The 22,706-nt window shown below is 38.3% G+C and overlaps 5 protein-coding genes across 8 annotated transcripts; 2 read left to right on the forward strand and 3 right to left on the reverse strand.

The window, feature by feature from the left end:
• Window positions 1-2: 2 nt before the first annotated feature.
• Rogdi (rogdi atypical leucine zipper) lies at window positions 3-3,876 on the reverse strand. 2 transcript variants are annotated; one of them, XM_083052291.1, is made up of 6 exons: window positions 3,742-3,876; window positions 3,416-3,487; window positions 3,155-3,289; window positions 2,749-3,027; window positions 2,452-2,661; window positions 3-2,394 (listed from the first exon to the last, which is right to left on the reverse strand). In XM_083052291.1, the coding sequence occupies exons 1-6, from the start codon at window positions 3,775-3,777 to the stop codon at window positions 2,326-2,328; spliced, it is 801 nt and encodes a 266-aa protein (XP_082908417.1). In that variant the 5' UTR covers window positions 3,778-3,876; the 3' UTR covers window positions 3-2,325. The 2 variants fall into 2 exon arrangements, with proteins under 2 accessions (XP_082908417.1, XP_082908416.1); XM_083052290.1 differs by lacking the exon at window positions 3,742-3,876 and adding an exon at window positions 3,609-3,722.
• On the forward strand, window positions 3,775-6,921 carry Aldh7a1 (aldehyde dehydrogenase 7 family member A1). The gene is made up of 10 exons (XM_083052287.1): window positions 3,775-3,869; window positions 4,423-4,632; window positions 4,817-5,033; window positions 5,126-5,313; window positions 5,384-5,583; window positions 5,654-5,769; window positions 5,855-5,983; window positions 6,075-6,184; window positions 6,321-6,581; window positions 6,709-6,921. Exons 2-10 carry the CDS (start codon window positions 4,474-4,476, stop codon window positions 6,919-6,921), a joined length of 1,593 nt encoding a protein of 530 aa, XP_082908413.1. The 5' UTR covers window positions 3,775-3,869; window positions 4,423-4,473.
• On the reverse strand, window positions 6,537-7,917 carry LOC145944148 (rRNA N(6)-adenosine-methyltransferase Mettl5-like). Its single transcript, XM_083052293.1, has 3 exons — window positions 7,777-7,917; window positions 7,317-7,683; window positions 6,537-7,228 (listed from the first exon to the last, which is right to left on the reverse strand). Exons 2-3 carry the CDS (start codon window positions 7,654-7,656, stop codon window positions 6,933-6,935), a joined length of 636 nt encoding a protein of 211 aa, XP_082908419.1. The 5' UTR covers window positions 7,657-7,683; window positions 7,777-7,917; the 3' UTR covers window positions 6,537-6,932.
• Window positions 7,804-8,778, reverse strand: LOC145944149 (SOSS complex subunit C homolog). Of its 2 annotated transcripts, none has more exons than XM_083052294.1 (3): window positions 8,556-8,778; window positions 8,035-8,159; window positions 7,804-7,959 (listed from the first exon to the last, which is right to left on the reverse strand). In XM_083052294.1, exons 1-3 carry the CDS (start codon window positions 8,776-8,778, stop codon window positions 7,804-7,806), a joined length of 504 nt encoding a protein of 167 aa, XP_082908420.1. The 2 variants fall into 2 exon arrangements, with proteins under 2 accessions (XP_082908420.1, XP_082908421.1); XM_083052295.1 differs by lacking the exon at window positions 8,556-8,778 and adding an exon at window positions 8,240-8,518.
• On the forward strand, window positions 8,664-22,308 carry Lis-1 (LisH and WD40 domain-containing Lis-1). Of its 2 annotated transcripts, XM_083052288.1 has the most exons (7): window positions 8,664-8,801; window positions 13,154-13,299; window positions 18,015-18,168; window positions 18,278-18,484; window positions 18,575-18,985; window positions 19,073-19,421; window positions 20,079-22,308. In XM_083052288.1, the coding sequence occupies exons 2-7, from the start codon at window positions 13,262-13,264 to the stop codon at window positions 20,150-20,152; spliced, it is 1,233 nt and encodes a 410-aa protein (XP_082908414.1). In that variant the 5' UTR covers window positions 8,664-8,801; window positions 13,154-13,261; the 3' UTR covers window positions 20,153-22,308. The 2 variants fall into 2 exon arrangements, with proteins under 2 accessions (XP_082908414.1, XP_082908415.1); XM_083052289.1 differs by lacking the exons at window positions 8,664-8,801; window positions 13,154-13,299 and adding an exon at window positions 14,680-14,818.
• The last annotated feature ends 398 nt before the right edge of the window (window positions 22,309-22,706 follow it).

Genomic DNA, 22,706 nt, shown 5'->3' on the forward strand with positions numbered 1-22,706 from the left:
GATTCAATTTAGACATTTATTAATTTCGTTTCAAATAAATTAAACATGTAAATTACATAAGTACAATTATACCTAATAAACTCTCAAGCAAATATAGAACAGATTGTATTTTTAATATTAATAATAAATAATATATGCTTTATACATAAATTTAATTAAAATAATACAACTTTATATATATATATATATATATGTGTGTGTATGTGTGTATTTTGCGAAAATAGTTCCTAATAATTAAATTATTAAAATAATAATTAGGTCTTGATTTTTTTAATATACGCACAGACATATGGAAATATTATATACATATAATAATGACTTGGGCAAGAGTTTTTTTTTTTTATAATAGTTACTTACTATGTATATGTGTGTGTGTACAGCTATCTTTTATAGTTATAGGATAAAAGTTACAGTTATATGTAACTTTACTCATTCAACTGTGATGATGACACATAGAATTTTTACGTTTTTTTTTTCAAATTATTTATAGCTGTATGTTGAATATACTTAACTTTTTTAAACATGATATCAATATCTAAAAATCACTTCACTAATTGTAAGCCGTCGAAAAATTGTGTGTGGAAATTTATTTGTCCCTAAACATCTTCAATTCTTATTTGAATTACCAACTACTTATTATATTTAAGCACTTCTTTTTAATTTTAAATCTTAATCCTTTCCCTACTGTGTTAATAATCTAGAGCAATATTTTTTGGCAATCTTCTCTTTTCTCTCTTTTTTTAAATATATATGTATGTGTCTGTGTATGTGTGTATTTGTACGCTTTTATGCGTACAAATATATATACATACAAAGACACGATACATGTGTATTTTCTCTATGGCAATTTTAGTAATCAAAAAATACTGATTACAAAAATTGTACCATCATGTAAAAAGGTTCGTATTACATCCAAATTCGGAATCATGAGGCACATGGTATTTTTCTACTTATTATCTTTTATATAAATAATAAAATTTGATAAATAAAATAGTATTTTTTTTATAGTTATACACAATATATATAGTCATCATTAATAAGTTAGTACATCTTCTTGTTAGCAGAAAGATATCAAGTTATTGCATTTGAATATTTATATTTGATATTTTTTAAGAATTTCTTTTGCGGAAGATAACACAAAAATATAAATAGATTGTTTGAAAAAATAATATCGTTTCTTTTTAACTTAAAATTTCTATTTTGTTTATCGTAAAGATAATTCTGATAATAATTCTTGATAAATAAGTATCATGAGAAATTGAATCAAATCATCAAAAGTTGCAAATTAATGGATCAGCACTGATCAATCAAAAAGATAATATTTTTGCGTAACACATCTATAAATGACTTAGCAAAACTAAACTCACTGATCAAAATCTTACTTAACTCATCATATTCACCAAATTATTCATCGATTGTTTTATCGAACAACTTTGACCAATTTTTAACAAAGAAAATATTTACTAATTAAGAAGTTTGGAATAAATATAAACTTTGATCACATTATAAGAAAACATCACATTAAATAAATTACTAATATAAAAATGCATCGAATCATCTATCTCCTATTTCGATTAATTATGTCAAGTGGTCAATTAATTGACAAGTTAAAATAAAATGTAAAAGATAAACGACATTATTTCATGAACAATCTGTGATATTAAGACAATTGTAAATAATTTTATATGAATGATTATGCACAAGCAACAAATACTATAAAAGAGAAAAGATAAAAAAATTCATGTGTCTATTAATATATGAAAGCATATTTAAAACATGTTCAGTAAGGAGAGGATTACAGCATACATTTCTAGAATCACAGTAAATGTATTAAATATTTCATTCTATCAACTCTTGTAGATAAAATGATATAACTTCAGATAATATTGGCCGAAGTTAAAGACTTAACGTTCATGAAAACTACTGCAGAAATGGGAAGAACACAGTATAACATGGTGATAGGCACACCAATAATTGGCAAAATGCTCTTATAGTCTTCCATTTCTAGCCTATGGTGATTTGTTATTATCCATTGCTGATTCACATATTCGTGTGAATCTTTGATCCGACTCAATAGTTAATATACTACATAATACACAATATATATTATTATTATTGTTATTATTATACTAGGCGCACACTATAATCATTTAGAAACGCTAGAACAACATTCTAGTGCAATGAGAATTACGATAAGAAGACAACAATCAACAGATGTAAAAACAGAGGCCAGAGTATTACTGGTTGAGGCCAAACTTTTTTCACTTGCACATAGCACTGTTATATGCTATATCAAGTTCCGTTCAAATATGAAAATTGTCTTGGTTACCATCCCATTGCGGAAGGAACACGAGAACCTACCGTAAAATCTTTGTATTGGGAGAAGACGCATATCTAGAAAGTTTACAACATCAGAAAATTTATCGAATTAGGTAGAAATTCTTTACAAACCTTATCTTTCAGTCGTTGACAAAGTTGTAGTGCAATAGTAAGCAATACAAGAGCGTCGTTTAGCCATGGCACGCTGCATTCCGCCTGCTGGGTCTCATACTTGACGCTGCCATGAGCATTCTCTAACTGGTAAATAGCTAAAACCAGTTTGTAGCTTTGAATGTAAAAGCTAATGGCCAAATTTTCTGGAAGATTAGGATTCAGAGATTTCTGTAAACAAAGAGTTTTGCACAGTTTTACTAACACAGTTGCGCCAAACTTGTCCATCACAGAAGAAAATAAACATTGAATATATACCATATTCCGACTCTTGATAAGATCATCAATTGTCTTCTTTCTAGGAACGATTAAACTGGTTCTGCTCCTTTGAAGACAGCCCAGGATATTACCTAGCACATGCATGACTTCGTCCGAGGTTTTAAAAAGATAATGTCTGTCTACATTATCTATATGAGCGATGCCCTGCTGTAAATGATTGGCGGCGTCTTGAATTTGTTGCAACTTCCACGGATGTTCATTTTGAATACTCGTTCTCATATTAATATTCTGTTGTCGTTGTATTTTAAAATTCACTTCCTATAAACATATAAATAGTATTTCAATGACGTAACAAAAATACACACACATGACAAACATAAAGTTATAATTTTAACATATAGCACTGATCCTAATCACAATTCCAACAATACACTAAACTCTTTACCGCATTTGTAATACTGTCGCCTGTCAAAACGGCGACACATTTGACTTGATCATGCGGGGCTGCAAAGACGAATCTGTCGGTTTTGTTATGCTGATCGTTACCAAAGAGCGCCAATGGGAATCGCTGAGCACACTCCTTGAAAAGGAATATGTACAATTAATACGCGTTACAGGTCTCTCTTAACGAAATGAAATATTTATAATGACTTAATTAATTAATGTGAACATAGAAATACTGGTCCTCTCTATTATTTATACGCACCATCAAGATATTTCGGAGCTGCGACAACGAGTTGTGCACTTCCTCGTGGAGCACCCACTCGAACTCCATTTGCTGAAAGCAGGATTAAAAAAACATTTACTACACGATTAATTGCATGATTACATCGATTCGAACGGTAAGACAATGGGCGTAAAAGACAATTATTCATCGGAAAAATGTCAAACGACATAACCTCAAGTTTCGTTGCTCGACGATGAAGCGATAGACGATTCATTTGACGATGCGACTGAGTTCGTGGCTAGAGAGACGGCGCGCAAGGCCGTCTAAGTGATTAGATAAATGTTAAGTAAAAGTAAATAGCTTACGAGATTGTGCGCCTCCTCCTTCTCACAGTCTGCCATTTTTCTGGCGTCCGGCTGGTTTGCTCTGGTACGTCTGGCTGGTGTATCTGGTGTCTCTACCAGTTCCACTTGTCGATCAAGTTGCACCACGAGTATGTAATCTCGTGTTTATACATATGTATATGTATGTACGCCTGCGTCAGAATCTGTCAGCAGAAATCGAGCGGACTCTGTCCATTTAAATTGAATGGCGACGCTGACATTTAATTAATTCTGTTTTTTAAATCAACTTATCAGCTGGATCATCATCTTCGCGCCAGCTGCGCATCCGTGACGCATAAATTTGAAAAGATATACAAACAAAAAAATTATACAAAATTATATTAAACGTGAAAGAATATAAATTAATAGCACATTATTTATAATATCTGATGAATGGATATATAAATATTTAAATATTATTTTAATTATAAAAAAATTAAATAATAATTATTATTTATTAATATAGATACGAAAAAATTAAAAAATCTACAATGATCGGTAGAAATTTTAATCTACCGTTTAAATGGAACTTCAGGATAGCAAATACTTTGGACAGACTTGGTTGTTTGGATTGTATAAGATATTCTTTGTGTTTTTTCTCCTCTCTCTCTCTTTCTTCCTCCCGATAAAGAGTGCCATCCTGATAACCCACGCTACTTATAGATATCAGCTGCTCAACGAGTCGGAGTAACAAACAGTAAGAAATAACTGACAATGTCACATGCGTTGTTAGGAAAGAGTCGCTGCTGCGTTCCCCGGTTCCAAATGACAAGATATCTGGTGACTGATCCAAGGTACGGATTTTTAAAGCAATTAGGCATCACCGTCGAGAATCCCGGACTCTATGATGGAAGATGGGGTGGCTCCGGCAAGGTACGCGATCCTCTTATCATTTTATCGATATTGATAACGATTATACTTGGTGCATTATGGAAAAGACCGGAGAGAATCTTAAACAAAACTAAATACAAATCGTATTGTACAACACAATAATATATATGTCGCTCAAAGTAAATGTTATAGTATATACGACTAACAAATATATTTTTAAATATAGTTGATGGAATCCATATCACCGGCGACCGGCAAGGTGATAGCGAAGATTCGGGAATCTACTCCTCAGGAAGCTAGCAATGCTATCACGGAAGCGCGTAAAGCATGGCCGCAATGGACATCTATCCCGATTCCAGCGAGAGGAGATATCGTCCGGCAAATAGGGGATGAACTCAGGAGAAATTTGAAGCCGCTAGGATGCTTAGTATCCTTAGAAATGGGTAACTTAATTATTGTTTTAACGAGAGCTCACTATAACAGTATGTGTTTTATAATAAATTGAGATATACATGTATCTCGTATGCATGTATAGGAAAGATATTACCGGAGGGTATAGGCGAGGTTCAGGAATTCATCGACATATGCGATTACGCGGTCGGATTGTCACGAATGCTGCCCGGTAGTTTATTCCCGTCCGAGAGAAAGAATCACGCGCTTCTGGAGAAGTGGAATTCTCTGGGTGTGGTCGGCATCATCTCCGCGTTCAATTTTCCTATAGCGGTAAATATAATAATCTTCAGAATTCGACTCTTCAATCAATTCTTGCACTGATTCGCTCGAATTGTTTCAGGTGTACGGTTGGAACAGCGCTATCGCATTGGTCTGCGGTAACACCATCGTTTGGAAAGGAGCGCCGAGCACATCCCTGGTCGCCATCGCAACCACCAAGATAATCGCGAGTGTCCTGGAGCGCAATGGTATCCCGGGTTCCGTCGCGTCCCTGATCACTGGTGGATCGAACGTCGGGGAGACTCTAGTGAACGATAAACGGTCAGTTTGAATCCATTATACATTATTGTATCGCGCGCATACTGTTACAATTTGATATTTACGTTTATAGAGTACCTCTTATTTCATTTACCGGAAGTACGAATGTAGGAAGACAAGTGGCATTCAAAGTTCAGCAGAGATTCGGAAGATCCTTGCTGGAACTTGGCGGTAACAATGCGTTGATCGGTACGTATATCTCCTGATGCAATAATAATAATTCGATTCTCCATGTGCATTAACACATGTGTAATTGTTTCTCTTCTGCCAACAGTTGCACAAGATGCGGATTTAGAAATGGCAGTCAGAGCGGCGGTCTTCTCGTGCGTTGGAACAGCTGGACAAAGATGCACTACAACCAGGAGATTAATATTGCACAAACAAATAAAGAATGAATTTTTAGGTAGACACGCGATTCGCGATAAATAATATAAATAGAAGAAATGTCTTTGTGCACAATATAGCGTAACGTTATGCTTGCAAACAATTTTTAGGAAAATTAAAAACGGCGTATAAAAGTATACTAGAACGAGTCGGAGATCCGTTGGAAGACAATGTGCTGTATGGACCGTTGCATAATCAACAAGCTGTCGACGCATACAAGGTCTGTAAGGAACGCAGCAGTTCCAATCTTTCTCGCAAAGTATTAAGTTGAGCAAAAGTTCGTTTCTTTCTTTTTTCGTCTATTAGTGCAAAAAAAACGAGACCTCTTCTTCTTAACTCAATACTTTTGATCGCAGGCAGCAATTCAGAGAGCTGTGAAAGCCGGTGGCACGATAGAGTTCGGTGGAAAGCAAATAGAACGACCCGGTTTCTATGTCGAGCCGACGATTATCTCGGGTCTACCGGCCGAAGCGGAAGTGGTACAGCAAGAAACTTTCGCCCCGATCGTTTACATCCTGGAGGCGAACTCCCTAGAGGAGGCTATCGATCTTAACAATGGTGTAGAGCAGGGGTTGAGCAGTAGTCTCTTTACTAAAAGCATCGGAAATATATTTCAGGTAAGTATATATACAACTAACTACGTATACGTGCAAATGCAAGTTTACACGTATATAATCGGACACGTGTATAATCGTTTCAAATATATAATCAGATTAACTTATCGAATCTCGATTCGTTACGCAGTGGATCGGCTCTCACGGATCAGATTGCGGCATCGTCAACGTCAACATAGGCACTAGCGGCGCCGAGATAGGCGGTGCGTTTGGCGGCGAGAAGGCTACGGGCGGCGGTCGCGAAAGCGGAAGCGACGCGTGGAAGCATTACATGCGACGCGCGACAATCACGATCAATCACGGGAACGAACTTCCTCTGGCCCAGGGCATCAAGTTCGAATAAATTGAATCAAATCAGCGCTTCGATTCAAATCGTATAAAATCCACCTGTATGTCGATGGAAGCTTTCTTGTGGAACTTGTAAGCCTTCGGTAGATCGTATCTAAGTTCGGCTATCACCCTTCCTTCCGCGCCGAGCTGTCTCGCCTTTGAGAGAACGTAATCTCGCGTGCTGCTCTTGTGCAGCGAGTAAACCGCGTTGGACGAAAGTTTCAGCGCCACTTCGAGAAATTTCATGTCGATACCCGCATTGTTCTTGGTACCAAAAGGTGGATTCATTATAACGGTATCAAAGTATTTCTCAAATTTTCCTATAACATAACAAATATTGCGACATATGTATATACATATATGTTTGTATTTTTAATAAATACTAGTAAAAAAAACTTATATCCGTACCTGGTAAATATTGCAGTACATCGCATTGAACGACTTCGACAAAGAGTTCTATGTCGGCGCAATTTCTGTATTGTATATCGACTGCATCTGAATCTATCTCGAATCCAACTATGTATTCAGCGCCAAGCATTTTGGCACCCAATGACAATATGCCGCATCCAGAGCCTAAATCCGCTACATTCTTGCCTTCTATATCTTCAAATTGCGATTGCGCAGTGTACAACATGTGTGAGGCAATGTGCGCGCTAGTGGCGTATTGCTCGAGCAAGACTTTTGGTTTTTCAAACACATCCATTTGTTGAAGATACTCTTCTAATTGGCGAAGTCGAAGACTAGCCATTGTCTCGTCAAGGACTGTCTGTGTTTACTGCTTGTAAAAACAATTGTCGTTCAATAATTCTCTTTCATTAATATTATTTACATACAGTCTTTAGTAATATATAGTTGTTTATATATGTACACTCGAGTATCCTTTGTGAATAATAATTCATTTACTATCAAATCTAGGGAGAACTGGTAATATCAGATTTCCGAAAGAAGAATCCTGCGTCACAAAGTAACCGAATGAGGCTGCATGTGCATTGTGCAAAGCTGCTCTTTGAGATGCGCTCATCGCCACACCATCGTTAGACTGTATCGCAGGCTATTAATAAAGATATGTATCATCAAATTGAAGTTAAAGACAAGGAAGATTCGATTAAATAGGTAATATACTCACTATATTCGACGCAGAACCGGTCGACGAAACGCCCAATGATGAATTTAAAGTCGGTGCAACCCCTTGCTTTAGTAGCATCTGCTTTTTCAATTGTAACTCTTCTAAAATCTTTCGATTTTGTAATTCTGTAACAAGAATCAAAGTATACAGTCTGACGTGATATAAAAAAAAAGATGCTGTATATATATATTCGTATCAAGATTACCTCTCGAATTTGATTGTGAAAAAGCCATGAAATTTACATAAGTAACTCAACGCTTGATAAATATCAAATCAACGTAATAATTATATATGAGAATTATCCCAGATTATATATATATCGTTATTTATTAATCGTTTATTTATAAATCTTAACCTTATCAAATGCTTCTCGAGGTTTTCGAGAAAAGCAGAAGGATCATTAGCTTATTCGACATCAGACGGTAAACTCAATAAATTTAAAGGTCCACGCGAAAAATATCTAAACTTCCCATGATACGGCAGATGGCGGACTAGATGCGCCATCTGGAAACAGTTAGTACCTAAATTCCGCGCCAGAGGGCGCGAGAGTAGCTTCGCGAAGTCGCGACGCGACGCGGCGGCGTCGGCGCATGCGCCGGAAGTGCGCAGACGCCACCTCGCGGGGGCCAGTCCGATCGCAGAAGTGATCCCGAGGTGTTCATCGATAGTCGCGGCTGCCCGGTTTTCACGCGTATAAAGTTCGTCTCGTCGTCGCCTCAGGCCTCGCCGTCCATCCCCATCCATTGCTGCTGCTCCGTGAAACAGAAGTGAGTATCCGCGCGAGGGCTGGACGCGGGGCGAGCGAGAAAATCCCCGGATCCTTCCCGCGAAGCGTTTCGCGGTGGCCGAAAAGCGGTGGTCCGACTGGGTGACGGGTTCTGGCAAAATGGCCGCGCGCGATCTACAACAAACGCGATTACGAGCGTGTCGCGTTCCCTCGATCCGATCGCGTCGCGTCGTCCGCGCGCGACGTCGACGTCGACGAGCCGACGGCGACGACGGCGACGACGGCGACGGCGGCTCCGTATGTCGTCATCGTCGACGACGTTCCGGAGCTGTCGTCGCGGGGATCGCCCTCGGCGCGTCGTACGTCACACCGAATGCGAATTGATTTTTTCGCCGATGGCTCCCGCGTCCCTTCTCGCGGCCCTTCGAGAGAGATCTCCGAGACGCAGCGCGTCCTTATCTTATTCGTGCGTTTCGAACGATTTCGATCGACGATGCGCGAGCACCTTTGACAGACGACTCTGATAATGCGCGATCAGCTGTCATCGCGCGACTCCGCTCTCTCTCTCTACCTGTCGATCGAGGAGTCAGCTCGAGACCCCCGCGATATCAATCACCGATGCCGTTTCCTTCACGTCGATCGAGTCTCGGAGAGATTTTGCGGTCGAGCTATCTTTTTCCCGATCTTCGTGTAACATATTCGCTTGACTTATATGACGATATAAGTCTGGTGCTTTCTCGGCAGTATCTTGTCAATTTCTCCGAGGATCTTTACGACCTTAAGGAAGCCTACCATTAGAATTGAATGCAATAGAAGTCGCTTCGACCCCGCAGGATGGTCGATGCCTCCGTCGTCGGTCGATGCTTTTTCGCTCTACGACTCGCCCCGCGTATCATCGTTTTCTTTACTCAATCATAATTTAAATGTCTTGCGACAATTTCATAATATTGTACTTTTTTTCATCTCTCTTACATCGTTAATGCGTTGCCAAGAGTGTCAATCTTGCTTAATTGCCCGATCGATTCGCTATATTCTGACAATGAATGAATGAAACGCGCGACTACAATTAAATCGCGATGATTCACTGATAAGAGATGCAGACTTCCATTTGACGCTGAATCAAATTTCACGCGCGTTAATTAGCTTCGATTGTAATAACGCGATGTGACAAAATTCGAGTCGAATCGTGTAGAATTATTAAAAATCCCTTATCGAATTCGACCCTTGACTTGTGTAAAAAACAAGCGCCATTACATTTTTTAAGAAATACCTAAATATTTCTAAATATCAAGATATACTTTGACCAAGATATGTACATAGTTTTTTTTTTATTTTATCATATAAGTGTCACACGATGACAGTTCCTGTAACCGGTTTTCGTTGGACGGGACTCTCTATCGTGAAAGTTTAACGATCGATTAGAGTGTACGATTTCAAGATAGACTGCTTTCCCTGCGTCGTTAGCACTCTTAATCGATCGATTGATCTCTTTTACGGATAGTATTTTTATGTGTCGTCGCATACTAAGTAGATTAGTCACGAAAAAAGCAACGTAGGACAAATCAAAGTCTCTTGCGAGATCAAGAAAGTCGGCAGTCAGTCACCTGGACCGATGATCCCGTAACAGAGCGAACCCCAACGATCGAGAGATCGATCGTCGACGGTATAGAAAGCCCGATGGGCTCGATGATAAGAATTTATGATTGCGTCACGCGTTTGTTGCAGCTCGTACAGTTATTTCATTACATCTTTTTGCCGTATTCAAGTATATGCAAATGAGCTATTTGCATAAAAGTATTAGAGATGAATCGTTACAGATTTATTTATGAAATTAATTATGACAATGTCCCCTCTCCGAGATGAATTATTGCAAATTCAACGTGAATGCGAGAAATTGAAACAAAATTCTTTACATAAATGAATAATTTATTGAAAAAAATCAGGCTTTTTGATAATTTTCTACAAATTTTATTGCGCGATTTATTTATAAAACTTTATACTCTCTTGTATACGAAAAAAAGCTTTTCTGAAAGAGATAATTTTCGCGAGGATCTCTTATTTTTCGCCGAGAAGGACCCTTGGCCGTTCAGGGTTGAAAGCCCCGAAAGGAATTCCTGGTGTATTATGTGACGTATTCGCAACAAGGACACCGTAAATTATGTGTATTTCCCACTTATATGCGGTTACTTTTAACTTTTCATCGACGTCGCAAACCGCATTTATGCGCAGCGACGCGTGCAGTCAAGTTTTTCGAACAAAGTATCCTAATCTTGAATGATTAATACCATTATTCATATTCATATATACAGCAAAAGATACATACATTAGATTAAACATGCATAATGTACTCAAATTGTTTATTATTTTATTTTTATATGTTTTTTCTCTAATATTATTAAATTTTTTTTCTCAAATAAAATTCTCAAAAAGTCGGATATGCAAATATATATTTATATATAATATATAGTATATATAATTAATTCATTAATAAAGTTGCGAATATCGATCATATAAATTCCAACACTTTATTCAAATTTCGACACCCCGTATAATATATAAAATGTAATTAAAATGTATAAATATTATTTATTATTGTTATTGCACACATGTATCTTTCAGATAGATCGACCCGTTTCTCCGTATCTGTAACACGTAGAGCTCTTCTCGTTTCTCAATCTCGATCGCATAACACGCTCCTTAACGTTACGGCGAGGTTGCCGTGAGGTAGAAAGAGGTCTGTTATGAATATTTAAATGCACCGCAAGGCGAAAATATACGCGACCGGAGGAGGTGGGCGTACTGCTGGCGGGTTTATCGATCACGGCGCATCGCACGACGGATAACCATCGCCGTGGAAGCGACGCGACGCGACGACCTGCGCCGACGCGCGCCTTTACAGCCCTTCAAGGTCCTTCCTCCGAATTGTTTCCTCATTCACAGCGCGATTCGCCTTTAAAATCTGGACTTTCTTGTCGAGCGTCATCTGCGTAAAACAATTATTTTATAGTATTTTTCAACACAATTATTTTGTGTTGAAAAGAAATTAAAATTATGTCATCTCAATGCGCGAAAAAATTGTTATTATAATGTCATTACTTGATAGATATGTATAATAATATTATAAACGCGCGATTAATCGTATTAAATTGTACTCGATTATGTTAATTATAAAATTATTATAGGTATATATTTAATTTAAAATTTGATTTATTTAATGGTAATTTATTTTTCAATCTAATTTTATAGTATCGGAAAAAATTGAAATTTGTCATCAAAGCGTGAAAAAATTATTATTATAGCATCATTATTTAACACGTATATATATGTATGTATAAATGCAGGATTAATCATATTATTCGGTTATCTTGATTTTTATCATCTCAAATAATATAGAAAAACGTACAGAATCGAAAATCTGTAATACATTTTTTTTTATAAAGAATTAGAAGAGAACTAGAAATTTTTCTCTCAAATATTCGTGGTAGTCAAGTTACATGACTCACCTTATCTTTCTCATGTCAGCTAAAAAAAATGTCAGATTAAATTTTTTCTATTTTTAAGCAGATAATGCTCAAAAATCGATACGCTTTGAACGCGCAGATATGTAAAATGTGTCTTGCTCCGTTAAATTAGGGATACTTCTAGTTTCAGATAAAGCGATACTATATGTTCTCATAACCGATCGTTTTCGCCGCGTCAGCGTCGTGATTGCGTGCTTCACTTTTCAAGCTTTTCCCTTTCTCTTTCGTGCACCCTTGGTGTGCAACATGAAAAAATTGCTATCGATCTGGTAAAATCGTGCCGCTCAAGGTTACTTTGTTAGCGACCGCTTTCGTGCGAGCGACGAGCGACGCGAAGCTCGACTCCGAGGCGAGCGACGCTGATTCCTTCCGCGCTGATTTCTCCCGTGCACGACGATGGAAAGTAAAATAAACCACGCGACACATTGATTTCAGGCACGTATTGTATTATTCCGCGGAAATAGTTCGACTCTCACGAGTCCGTTTTAAAATTTCCTTTCCCGCGATAGAAAAATATGTAGAACTAACACAATGTGTTGGTTGTCAGGTCGTAGAAAACTGGCAGGAATTAAATAAGGCATGGAATGAATGCGGATGGAAAAGAAGCATCTGTTCGCCACATTTTTTTTTAGAGTAATAATTCGTACAATTAAAAGAAATATTATTTCAAAGTATATATTCTGATACATCAGATGAAAATATACAATTTTTATTTTCTAAAATGGATTGTGCAATCAATCGTGATTCAAATGTTAATACCTCGTTTGGTTAACGTTATACACACAACATGTGTAAGGGCGAATTAGAGCAATAGATATATGCATACTCTGTATACATATATCCGAAGAGTGACGTGTGATTTTTGTTACAGGCGATGCCGATGACGCGGCACTGAGGTCGTTGGGAGGTGATTGGAAGACCTATTCGCGGCTTCGCGGAATCACCATCGAGGTATCCAGCCGGGTCACACACGAGGATCATGAAAATGGTGCTGTCTCAACGTCAGAGGGAGGAGCTGTAAGTCATATAGTCCCGGCTAACGATTTCTTCCTCGTCGACGCTTTTGCATCCAGGCTGTTATTCCATTCTCGCGCGCATTTGATGGACACTGGGCTTTCCCGTATTCTCCTCTGGAAAAATGCCTTCTACGTCGCCCTTTTCTTCCCATCCGCGAGGGTGGGATACACGCGAAAGCGTGCCGCAGTCCGGGAACGGATCAATCGAGGAAATAAGGTTTCCCCCTCGGTGTATCTCGCACACCACCTACGTTTCTATCTATCCACCTACGCTAAAAGTTCTCCCACAGCGTCAATCTGTTTCTCCTTTCTATGTATTTTGCACAAATAGGATGTGCATCGTTTCCACACTTTTTGCAAACTGTTCTTCACGGATGTGTTCCTAGGATAAGGAAGAGTTTCTGATATCTTGAGTATTGATTTTATTTATTGTATTATTTTATTTACTCTCATTGCATTATATATTTTAAAAATATTTCGTACATTTTCATTGACAGATATGCTAGGAATGTCACTTGCTACTACGAATTCTTTCGAGCTACCTTGGCATCATTAGCTGGCATTGGACCTTAATGAGCCAACTATGCAATTAGTTGGTTCTATTTTGCATAATCGTGGGCGCATAAACCGCGTGGGAGACGCACTTGAATTTTCCCATGCCTCCAGTCTTCGATTTCACGCAGGAGAGAAACCCGTGTACCTTGTAGATACATACGTGAGTCACCGAAACGAGTAACGATCCGCGAGAGTTCCTCGGCTCCGCGCGTAGTATGACTGCGTTTCCTGTCCGAGCGCTGTCGTGCGAGAGAATCGAACGCCAATCGCTGTCATTATCTCTCGCCATGTCCCTAATTCGTCCTTATCTCTTCGATGCATCGCGCGTTTTTGCGCGACTATGCTCATTTCTCTTCTCGTCCTCAATGTCCCACGGAATATTGAAGCGATCGAATCTCGCTTTCCTCTCAGCGTAGAACATCTGTTTGAAACGCGATCAATATTGTTTGACATTAAAAATTATATTTCGTATTTAATTTAATTATATTCTGGAAATTATTACAATTCCTCGATGAAGCTTTTTTCTTTCGTGACTCGAAAGTATCAAAATTTCCGACAATCTCGTTCGAATTGAACTTTCGAATCGTGCTCTTGGATTATTTAAGCGACTGTCTATGATTAATTCCGTTTTCGCCTTCCTCGACAGCTCACGTAGATACCAACCCCGCGTCGAGCATCGATCTCATCCTCCGATCTACACCGGTTAATTCCTATGACGCAAAATCTCTCGTCGATCCTGTCGGGACGGTCACGTTCGGGGAGGTGGATGAGGGTCGTCGGGGGTGAATGAGGTTGTCGGTGGTGAGGGTGTCCGTGCGAGGGAGCACGCGCGAACCGCGCGATCGATAGGACGAATCGGCGACGGTGGAAGCTTTGAAGTGAACCGAGAAAGAGAACGAGAGAGGAACTGACTACCCCGCCAGCCAGCTGGCTAAGAGGGAGAGACCTCTCATCGATCAGCGCAGGTGTCGCGTCGCATCCATGTTGTTTCCTACTTTGTGTGGATTATGAACGACTGTTCTCCAGAAGCTGCGCGTCTTCTCGCTGTCGGGCTTCCCGTAAAATGACACGGAGGGATGAAGTGATGAACTAGAGGGACAATTAGGGACTTTTAATAGATGAACCGACGAGAGGTTGCCTCTGGTTCTCTTCCGTGTCATGATCAATACCCCATGTATATTATGTCGTAATATGATTTCACCTTTCAACCTTTAAATGTCTTCGCGAGATTCCCTTTAGACAAGCTCTTTACAATCTTCTCCGAAGCTCTTTTATTATTTTCTTAAATTAATTGTAAAAATCATGATACGTACAATACTATATTTAGAATTAATAATGTAAAAATATTAGATTATTCTTATAATTCTTGAAAAAATACTGAGAGATTGTTATAAAATCTCAAAAGACTAAAATAAGAGAAATATTTTTTGCTACATTTGCACATATATTGAGATTAGATCTGATTATACATATAATAGAAGATTTGTAGGAAACTTATTTCGACATATTTGTGAAATTTAAATACAACGAATTACAGTTTTACACTGATATCAGTGTTTGCCTATGCAAAAAAGTCAGAAGAAATAAATTATCTTCCGTCTCGTACTTCCGTTCATTTCCATATGAATCATCTTTAGATTACGGAGCAAGGACATTATTTTAAAATATAATTAAGGTTTGACCTCATGTATTTATCGCGCACAACGAAAGAAGGAGCAAAGAAAGAAACAACTAACAATAAGCTTCTTTTGTACTGTTTCACCTTTTGATCTTTATATAGTAGATCATCTCTCGAAACGTCATATTGTTGGAATCTTTAATCTATATAACGAAGAGGGAAGATCAAAGAGTGAATTGATTGTTGCAAATATTTATTACATTTACTATGCTTGTATTCAAAGAATATTATCCGCCTGCGTTAAATTCTGAAAAGATGTTATTTGTCATCACGTTTTAAGGACATCCTCCGCGTATAGATATTTATTGCAAGCATCTGAATGTTCGCCAACTGTAAAAACTCGGGATAAAACATTGCGAGACTGGACATCTTCTCGTTCACATGATGATATGCCCTCGATTACGAACGAAGGAAAATATTCCCAGTTCCATCGTCATTTGCAAATCAATCGTGAGTAAATATATCCTAAGCCTACTACAAGCCGTGATATTCTCAACGTTTCAACAAAGCAAATTCCATCCGCGGCTCGGAATAAATTAAACCTCGTTCTCCCTCTCTCGTATCGATCATCGATGATGAATTTCGAATGCCATGACTTTCGCACGAATACAATATCGTTACAATGAATATCCAAGTTTTATCTACATTTTTTTCCCTCGGAAACTTGGCTCGTTGCATCGAGATCTCCCTCGTTTTCCATTTTATTCTCGCGCTAACTTGAGGAATTCGCGAGAGTTGAAGTAACGGCGACACAGGGTCGCCTTCCTCCCTCACAATGAGAGCTACCTGTTTGCCTCTCGAATTCTTTTCCTGCAATACTTCCATACCTGCGACGCATAACATCTGCCGCCAGCGTATTGTGCGTGTGTGTTATAAAGTTTCTCACACCGCGCTCTATAAGCTTCTTATGAATTTTCACCTCTATCATTATCCCTTCACGTAATTTTCTGCGAATTACGTATAATTAACTCTACGCGGATCGTAACATTACTATGTGTATGATTTTTACGGCGTTCTCTAAGTTCAGTGAAGTTATACACTGACAATGAGTGTATAAAGTCGGATAAGATGGTAAAAAGTGCTCCGTACCAAACATTTTTTAAATTGTTTTACTGCCACATTTGAATTTTAAAAAATTTCTTGTAAAGAAGAAACATTCTTTCTTATTAACATTTTTTATATCAAGAATTCATAAGTATAAGCACGTCAAAAAATTAAATTAAAAAATACATGTTTTTTTTGCTATGTAAGAGAAGGAGGGATGGAAAGTTATGAACTGCGCTAAAAAAAACTTATTTTTTGTTTAAAAGTATTGCACAAACACTTTTTACCATCTTATCCGGCTGTAGCCTTTCACAAATTTTATTTTCTTTTCTCTGAAGAGTGTGAAATTATTGATACACATTGGTGCTTTTTATAGCACTTGAAACTATTTCCTCACCTTTTGAAGCTTCTAATCTTCGGCTAAGCTATTAGGACTTGTTATACTTGAGTCTATGTTAGCTCATCATCGATCGTGTAAAGAAAAGCCAACTCCTAATTTGCCCTAGTATCGGCTAACAGATAATCGTATTAGTTTATTTTTAGTTGAACCTAAATATTTTCATAATATGACACATTGAAATTATACATTATTATAAAAATTTCCATCAAAAATTATATATACTTATGCCTTTATTATATATTATATATTTAATTTAATAGAGATATATCAGTAATTTTTATTATTTGCATGTTTTGTTGTAATATTATTTATTGCTTTCGAAAAACTTTTGAATCGTGTAGAGTCAGAAAATGACGTTTTCTCTCATTCATAGAACGAATGTCAAACCAGTTTAGCACGTGGTTCGATGATTGCAACGTTTCCCGTTAAAGCAGATTCGTTTTTTCCCCTTTTTCTTTCAATTACGTACGTAGAACGAATCGCCTCTACATTATACGCGTTAGTCGCAAAACAAAGATTGCGAGGCCCCGCGAACGATAATTTGCCATCACGTGGAGAAAAGTCAGGTGGAATAGAGACGAACGGCCGACTCGAGGCCTTTCACCCTGGCATACAAGTTTGCCCGACTTTCAATCTCTTTCCCACGTATCCGACACCTGCCTTACGGGGCCCTCTTCTCCCGTACGTTCTTCCATTGTATCGGATCGCAGGTTTTATCCGGCGTTTTATCTTTATCTCTACGTCATAAACAGGCAGACGCCAACGCGAAACAATTGGATATTAAAGCACTCTATCGCGCTACGTCTCCCTCTCTTTCTCTCTCTTAATTCCACTTGTAGCGGTACCTGGCAAGAAGGAATATATATATGAATAAGAACGACACAAACAATAGTTTGACGAAACATGCCATTTGTTTTTTTTTTTTCTCTGAATTTTATTTATTTATTCGATTAATAAAAAAGAAATTGACAGAGTAGGAAAAAACAGTTACTGGTAAATTTTTACACCTGACTTATAAATGCAAATTGAATGCTTCCAGAAATAAGGCGATTGCGGATTACCTTAGCACTAATGGCTATCAAGATGCACTGGAGGCATTTAAAAAGGAAGCCGATATGCCAGGAGAAGTGGAGAGGAAATATGGCGGCCTTTTGGAGAAGAAGTGGACCTCGGTTATACGATTACAGAAGAAGGTATATTTTCTATGCTGTTGTCGCAGAAGAATTTACTCATATTTATCATGTTAGCTGACAGCTTTTTGAACGTATAATAAAATTATAATAATAATAAAATTGTGTGCAGGTAATGGAATTGGAATCTAAACTTTCCGAAGCTGAAAAAGAGTTCATAGAAGGTGCGCCGACGCGTGGTAAGAGATCGCCATCCGAATGGATACCAAGGCCGCCGGAAAAATTTAGTCTGACCGGACACAGAGCCCCCATCAATAGAGTTATTTTCCATCCTGTTTTTAGTCTCGTAGTATCGGCCAGCGAAGATGCCACCATTAAGGTGAGAGCACTAAGCAATTTACGTTTATCGCGCGTTCTCGGGGAACGTGTATTTTTTTCACGTTTATTATCTATCATTTCCCCTTGAAAGGTATGGGACTTTGAGAGCGGCGACTTCGAGAGAACGCTAAAAGGCCACACCGACAGCGTGCAGGACATCGCGTTCGACGCCTCGGGCAAACTGCTCGCCTCTTGTAGCGCGGACATGTCCATCAAGCTGTGGGACTTCCACCAGTCGTTCGCCTGCATCAAGACCATGCACGGCCACGATCATAACGTCAACTCGGTCGCGTTTGTGCCACAGGGTGACTTCGTAGTGAGCGCCTCTAGGGATAAGACCATCAAGATCTGGGAGGTAGCGACGGGCTACTGCGTGAAGACGCTCACCGGGCATAGAGAGTGGGTGAGAATGGCGCGAGTTAGCCCGTGCGGCGAGCTCATCGCCAGCTGCTCAAACGATCAGACTGTACGAGTATGGCACGTGGCGACGAAGGAGACAAAGGTAATTTCGACGAAGCACATACATTCTTTCTCTGTTCCTAAATAAGGGTAATACGTTTACATTTATAACAAAATCGCTCGATGTCAGGTCGAGTTCAGAGAACACGATCATGTGGTCGAATGCATCGCATGGGCGCCGGAGAGCGCGAGAGCATCCATCAACGCGGCGGCCGGAGCGGACAACAAGGGCGCGCACGAGGGGCCCTTCCTCGCGTCCGGCTCCCGGGATAAGACGATTCGCGTGTGGGACGTCGCCGCCGGGGTGTGCCTCTTCACCCTCATCGGACACGACAACTGGGTGCGATGCATCGTCTTCCATCCTGGCGGCAAGTTTATCGTCAGCGCGTCCGACGATAAGACGCTGCGAGTCTGGGATACGCGCAACAAACGAGTGATGAAGACCCTCGAGGCGCACGTTCACTTCTGCACTTCTGTCGGTTTGTATATTCCTCTTCCTCTCGCTTAGTTCTTAATCCGCAAAACACATTTTATTCATGAATAATTTCTTATTATTCTTATATACGAGGGTAAATCAAAAAGTAAAGGGACAAATAAAGAAAAACACATTTATTTTAACCTACGTGGAAAATTTACATATCATTTTTCGACATAATCCCCACCAACATCGATACATTTGATCCACTACTTAATAAGCTTCTGTATTTCATCCTGGAAGAAAGATTTGGGTTGGATGCGTAGCCAGTTATGCACCACTGCAATGACCTTCTCATCCAAAGAAAATTTTTTTTCTCGTAGTATTTCTTTTCTTTTTTTTTCTTTTTTCTTTTCATCTTTTCGGTTTATTAAAAGAAGCACTACGAGGAAAAAATTTTTCTTCGGATGAGAAGGTCATTGCAGTGGTGTATAACTGGCTACGCATCCAACCCAAATCTTTCTTCCAGGATGAAATACAGAAGCTTATTAAGTAGTGGATCAAATGTATCGATGTTGGTGGGGATTATGTCGAAAAATGATATGTAAATTTTCCACATAGGTTAAAATAAATGTGTTTTTCTTTATTTGTCCCTTTACTTTTTGACTTACCCTCGTAGATAGATGAAGGAGTTTATTCTACTCGCGTCTTTTACTTGCAGATTTTCACAAGAATCATCCTTACGTGGTCACCGGGAGTGTCGATCAAACGGTGAAGATTTGGGAGTGCCGCTAGTCACCGCGAGTTTTAGATTTTCCGTCAGACATCGCGAACGAAAGAGAACGGAAATATGAAAATGAGAGAAAAGACGAACGCGCGTCCATTTTAATGGAATCGGCCGAAAGAGTAAGCTGCTACAAAAGCTATCGTACATATGCTATTAATATTAATATTATTATTATTATACATAAATCACACACATAAACACGTATGATTAAGAACTCTTTAATTAATTTATAATAAAGTATAATTAGTAATTATATTACAATACATCGTTTTACGGCAATGAACTGCACTATTCGAGGAGAGTGAATCGAGAGACGGTCGTAAGGGTCAGACGATCGAGAGGACGCTCCCACGAGTTCGCATTACGGATTATCTACGGACACGGAATGGGATAGGAGAGAGAGAGAGAGAGAGGGAGAAAGGTTGGGTGGGAGGGGATATTAATGCCATATACAATTACAAGAGTTATATTCCTTTAGACAGTTGTGCAATTGTAGGCATTATTTTGTACATAATATATGTCCTTACGCAGCGTGAAATTTAATGTCGATAACGAGTATAACTCATGCTTTGATTTTCTCTTACTTCTCTCTTCGCAATCCTACTTATGCAATATATCTGTTAAAGTATTACCAACCAATCGCACGTACATAAAAAGAGAGAGAAAGAAGATCGTCCTCCTCGATTATGATCTTGCGTAAGAGAAATCGCGTCGAATCTCTTCAATCCTCTACCGACGGTGGCGAAAATTTCGGCTGTGGCGTCCACCTTCGCGCAAATTACGTACACACACGGTAACTAAATTCGTTGTCATTCGTTTATATTCGCGCGCTCTCCTCGAGAGTTCTCTTAGAAAGAATGAAGAACGAAAGAGATGCTCCTTCTTTACTCATATAAATATATACATATATATATATATATATAAATATATATACACAAATATATAAACATATTATACACGCATATATAGACGCATTGCTTTGTACCATGCAAAGTACCGAGCGTCAACAAATATCTCGTCTAATGTCGACTCGCGCGTGTATTCGGGATAGATACTGAGTTGTAATATATCACACGTCTGCCGCATTGATAACAATTTATTTTACGGGACACGTAACGTGCAACATCGCAAACGATATACGCAAGTAAGATGACAATGATATAGACAAAAAAAAGGAAAACTAGTATGCCAAAACTCTGTCTCTCAATCGGATAAATAAATATATTGTTACATGTCTATATATATAGATCAGTTTTTTCTTCGCCGAAATGCGTGTCCCTACAAAATGCGAATTCCATTATATCACATACATTTACATATAATAATCGAATCTCATAGAGTCCAAAAACATGTCAAATTGATCGAAGGCTTTGCAAACGTATATATACGCAGTGTTTAATATTTATTTATTTTCACGAATAAAACACACTTGTAGAGACTCGGGAGATTCTTATCTAATGAGGCTTGAAGAATGATCGAGACGAAGAATGGCGACAATGAAAAATAGATTCGTGTACTCGACGTCCAAATTCACTATTAATAATGTTACAATAGACGCACAGCCGAATCTAGAATGTGCAACAATTGAGATTTAAAATTGTTCAAGTAAAAAAAGAAGAAATGGGAAAAGACACATATAACGCATAATGCATATAAAAGTTTGGCAGCATATAGTTCATTGCGTGGATCCCAAGAAAGAGGTGTGTATTGGTACTAGTTGTATCTTTTAGTTTTAATTACTATTAGTGGTAGCGCGCAGACATAATTTAGATAGTAGAAGAAAAATAAGAGAATAAACTTCAGAGAGAGATACAAACTTTTGTTCAGAGAGATACAATGTTAACGGTTGATCAACAAACACATACACACACACACACATATACAGACACGCATGCATACGACAAAGCGTCCAATATTTCAGGCATTTGATGAAAAGAAATATTCACACACGTGTATAAAACGTGCAAATCATTAATCGATAATCGCTTAATTAAGGTTGATTTTTCAAACATTTAATTCTTGGCTGCTATCTTTTCCTACTGTTTCTCCCATGTTCAGCCTTCAGAGCCGAATATAAGAAAAACACAAACCCCTGAGAAGAGATACCTCCTCAATTAATGTGGTACTAAATTATTTTGATGAATAATAAACAGAATTGTCACTAAGTCATGTGTCAGATCGTTGTATACTATATATCATTACCTATGATTCGTTCTTAGAACTAGCATTTTTTCTTACATTTGCAGATTTCTCGTATTAATCTGCATATATCAATTAAATGCATAATATTTCTGTTAATTTTCAACTAGAATTTCTATCTAGAGTTTTCATCAAGTAGTAGACTTAAGGATTTTCCCAACTCTGCAATATGTATTAATCTACACGCATGACAGTATTTATATAGTACAATAGGGCAAGAATTAAAGCAACGTAGTATTGTAAGTTTAACGCATACCAAACATCTATTGTGCGTATTTATACGTAGATGATGTAATTTAAAAAAAGTTATGTATAGTCACATCTTTCATAAGATTCATCACGATAGCTTCTGTGACTTGCTTT

This window comes from Prenolepis imparis, unplaced genomic scaffold (assembly GCF_030444845.1).
Source record: "Prenolepis imparis isolate NDT839.2.m4 unplaced genomic scaffold, iyPreImpa1.0 SCAF_12, whole genome shotgun sequence".
Taxonomy (NCBI): Eukaryota; Metazoa; Arthropoda; class Insecta; order Hymenoptera; family Formicidae; genus Prenolepis; species Prenolepis imparis.

Excerpts from the sequence above, each read along its gene's own strand:
- Lis-1 (XM_083052288.1), top strand. The coding sequence starts at position 13,262 with ATGAAAATGGTGCTGTCTCAACGTCAGAGGGAGGAGCT. Across the intron at positions 18,169-18,277 it reads TTATACGATTACAGAAGAAG|GTAATGGAATTGGAATCTAA; the intron begins GTATATTTTCTA and ends AATTGTGTGCAG. Across the intron at positions 19,422-20,078 it reads TCACTTCTGCACTTCTGTCG|ATTTTCACAAGAATCATCCT; the intron begins GTTTGTATATTC and ends TTTTACTTGCAG.
- Rogdi (XM_083052290.1), bottom strand. The coding sequence starts at position 3,650 with ATGAATCGTCTATCGCTTCATCGTCGAGCAACGAAACTTGAG. Across the intron at positions 3,290-3,415 it reads AGCTCCGAAATATCTTGATG|GAGTGTGCTCAGCGATTCCC; the intron begins GTGCGTATAAAT and ends TTCCTTTTCAAG. Across the intron at positions 2,662-2,748 it reads TTATCAAGAGTCGGAATATG|AAATCTCTGAATCCTAATCT; the intron begins GTATATATTCAA and ends CTTTGTTTACAG.
- Aldh7a1 (XM_083052287.1), top strand. The coding sequence starts at position 4,474 with ATGTCACATGCGTTGTTAGGAAAGAGTCGCTGCTGCGTTCCCCGGTTC. Across the intron at positions 5,314-5,383 it reads CGTTCAATTTTCCTATAGCG|GTGTACGGTTGGAACAGCGC; the intron begins GTAAATATAATA and ends GAATTGTTTCAG. Across the intron at positions 6,185-6,320 it reads AAGCTGTCGACGCATACAAG|GCAGCAATTCAGAGAGCTGT; the intron begins GTCTGTAAGGAA and ends TTTTGATCGCAG.
- LOC145944148 (XM_083052293.1), bottom strand. The coding sequence starts at position 7,656 with ATGGCTAGTCTTCGACTTCGCCAATTAGAAGAGTATCTTCAACAAATG. Across the intron at positions 7,229-7,316 it reads TGTACTGCAATATTTACCAG|GAAAATTTGAGAAATACTTT; the intron begins GTACGGATATAA and ends GTTATGTTATAG.
- LOC145944149 (XM_083052294.1), bottom strand. The coding sequence starts at position 8,778 with ATGGATGGGGATGGACGGCGAGGCCTGAGGCGACGACGAGACGAACTT. Across the intron at positions 8,160-8,555 it reads CCCTCTGGCGCGGAATTTAG|AATTACAAAATCGAAAGATT; the intron begins GTACTAACTGTT and ends TTCTTGTTACAG. Across the intron at positions 7,960-8,034 it reads CCGGTTCTGCGTCGAATATA|CCTGCGATACAGTCTAACGA; the intron begins GTGAGTATATTA and ends CTTTATTAATAG.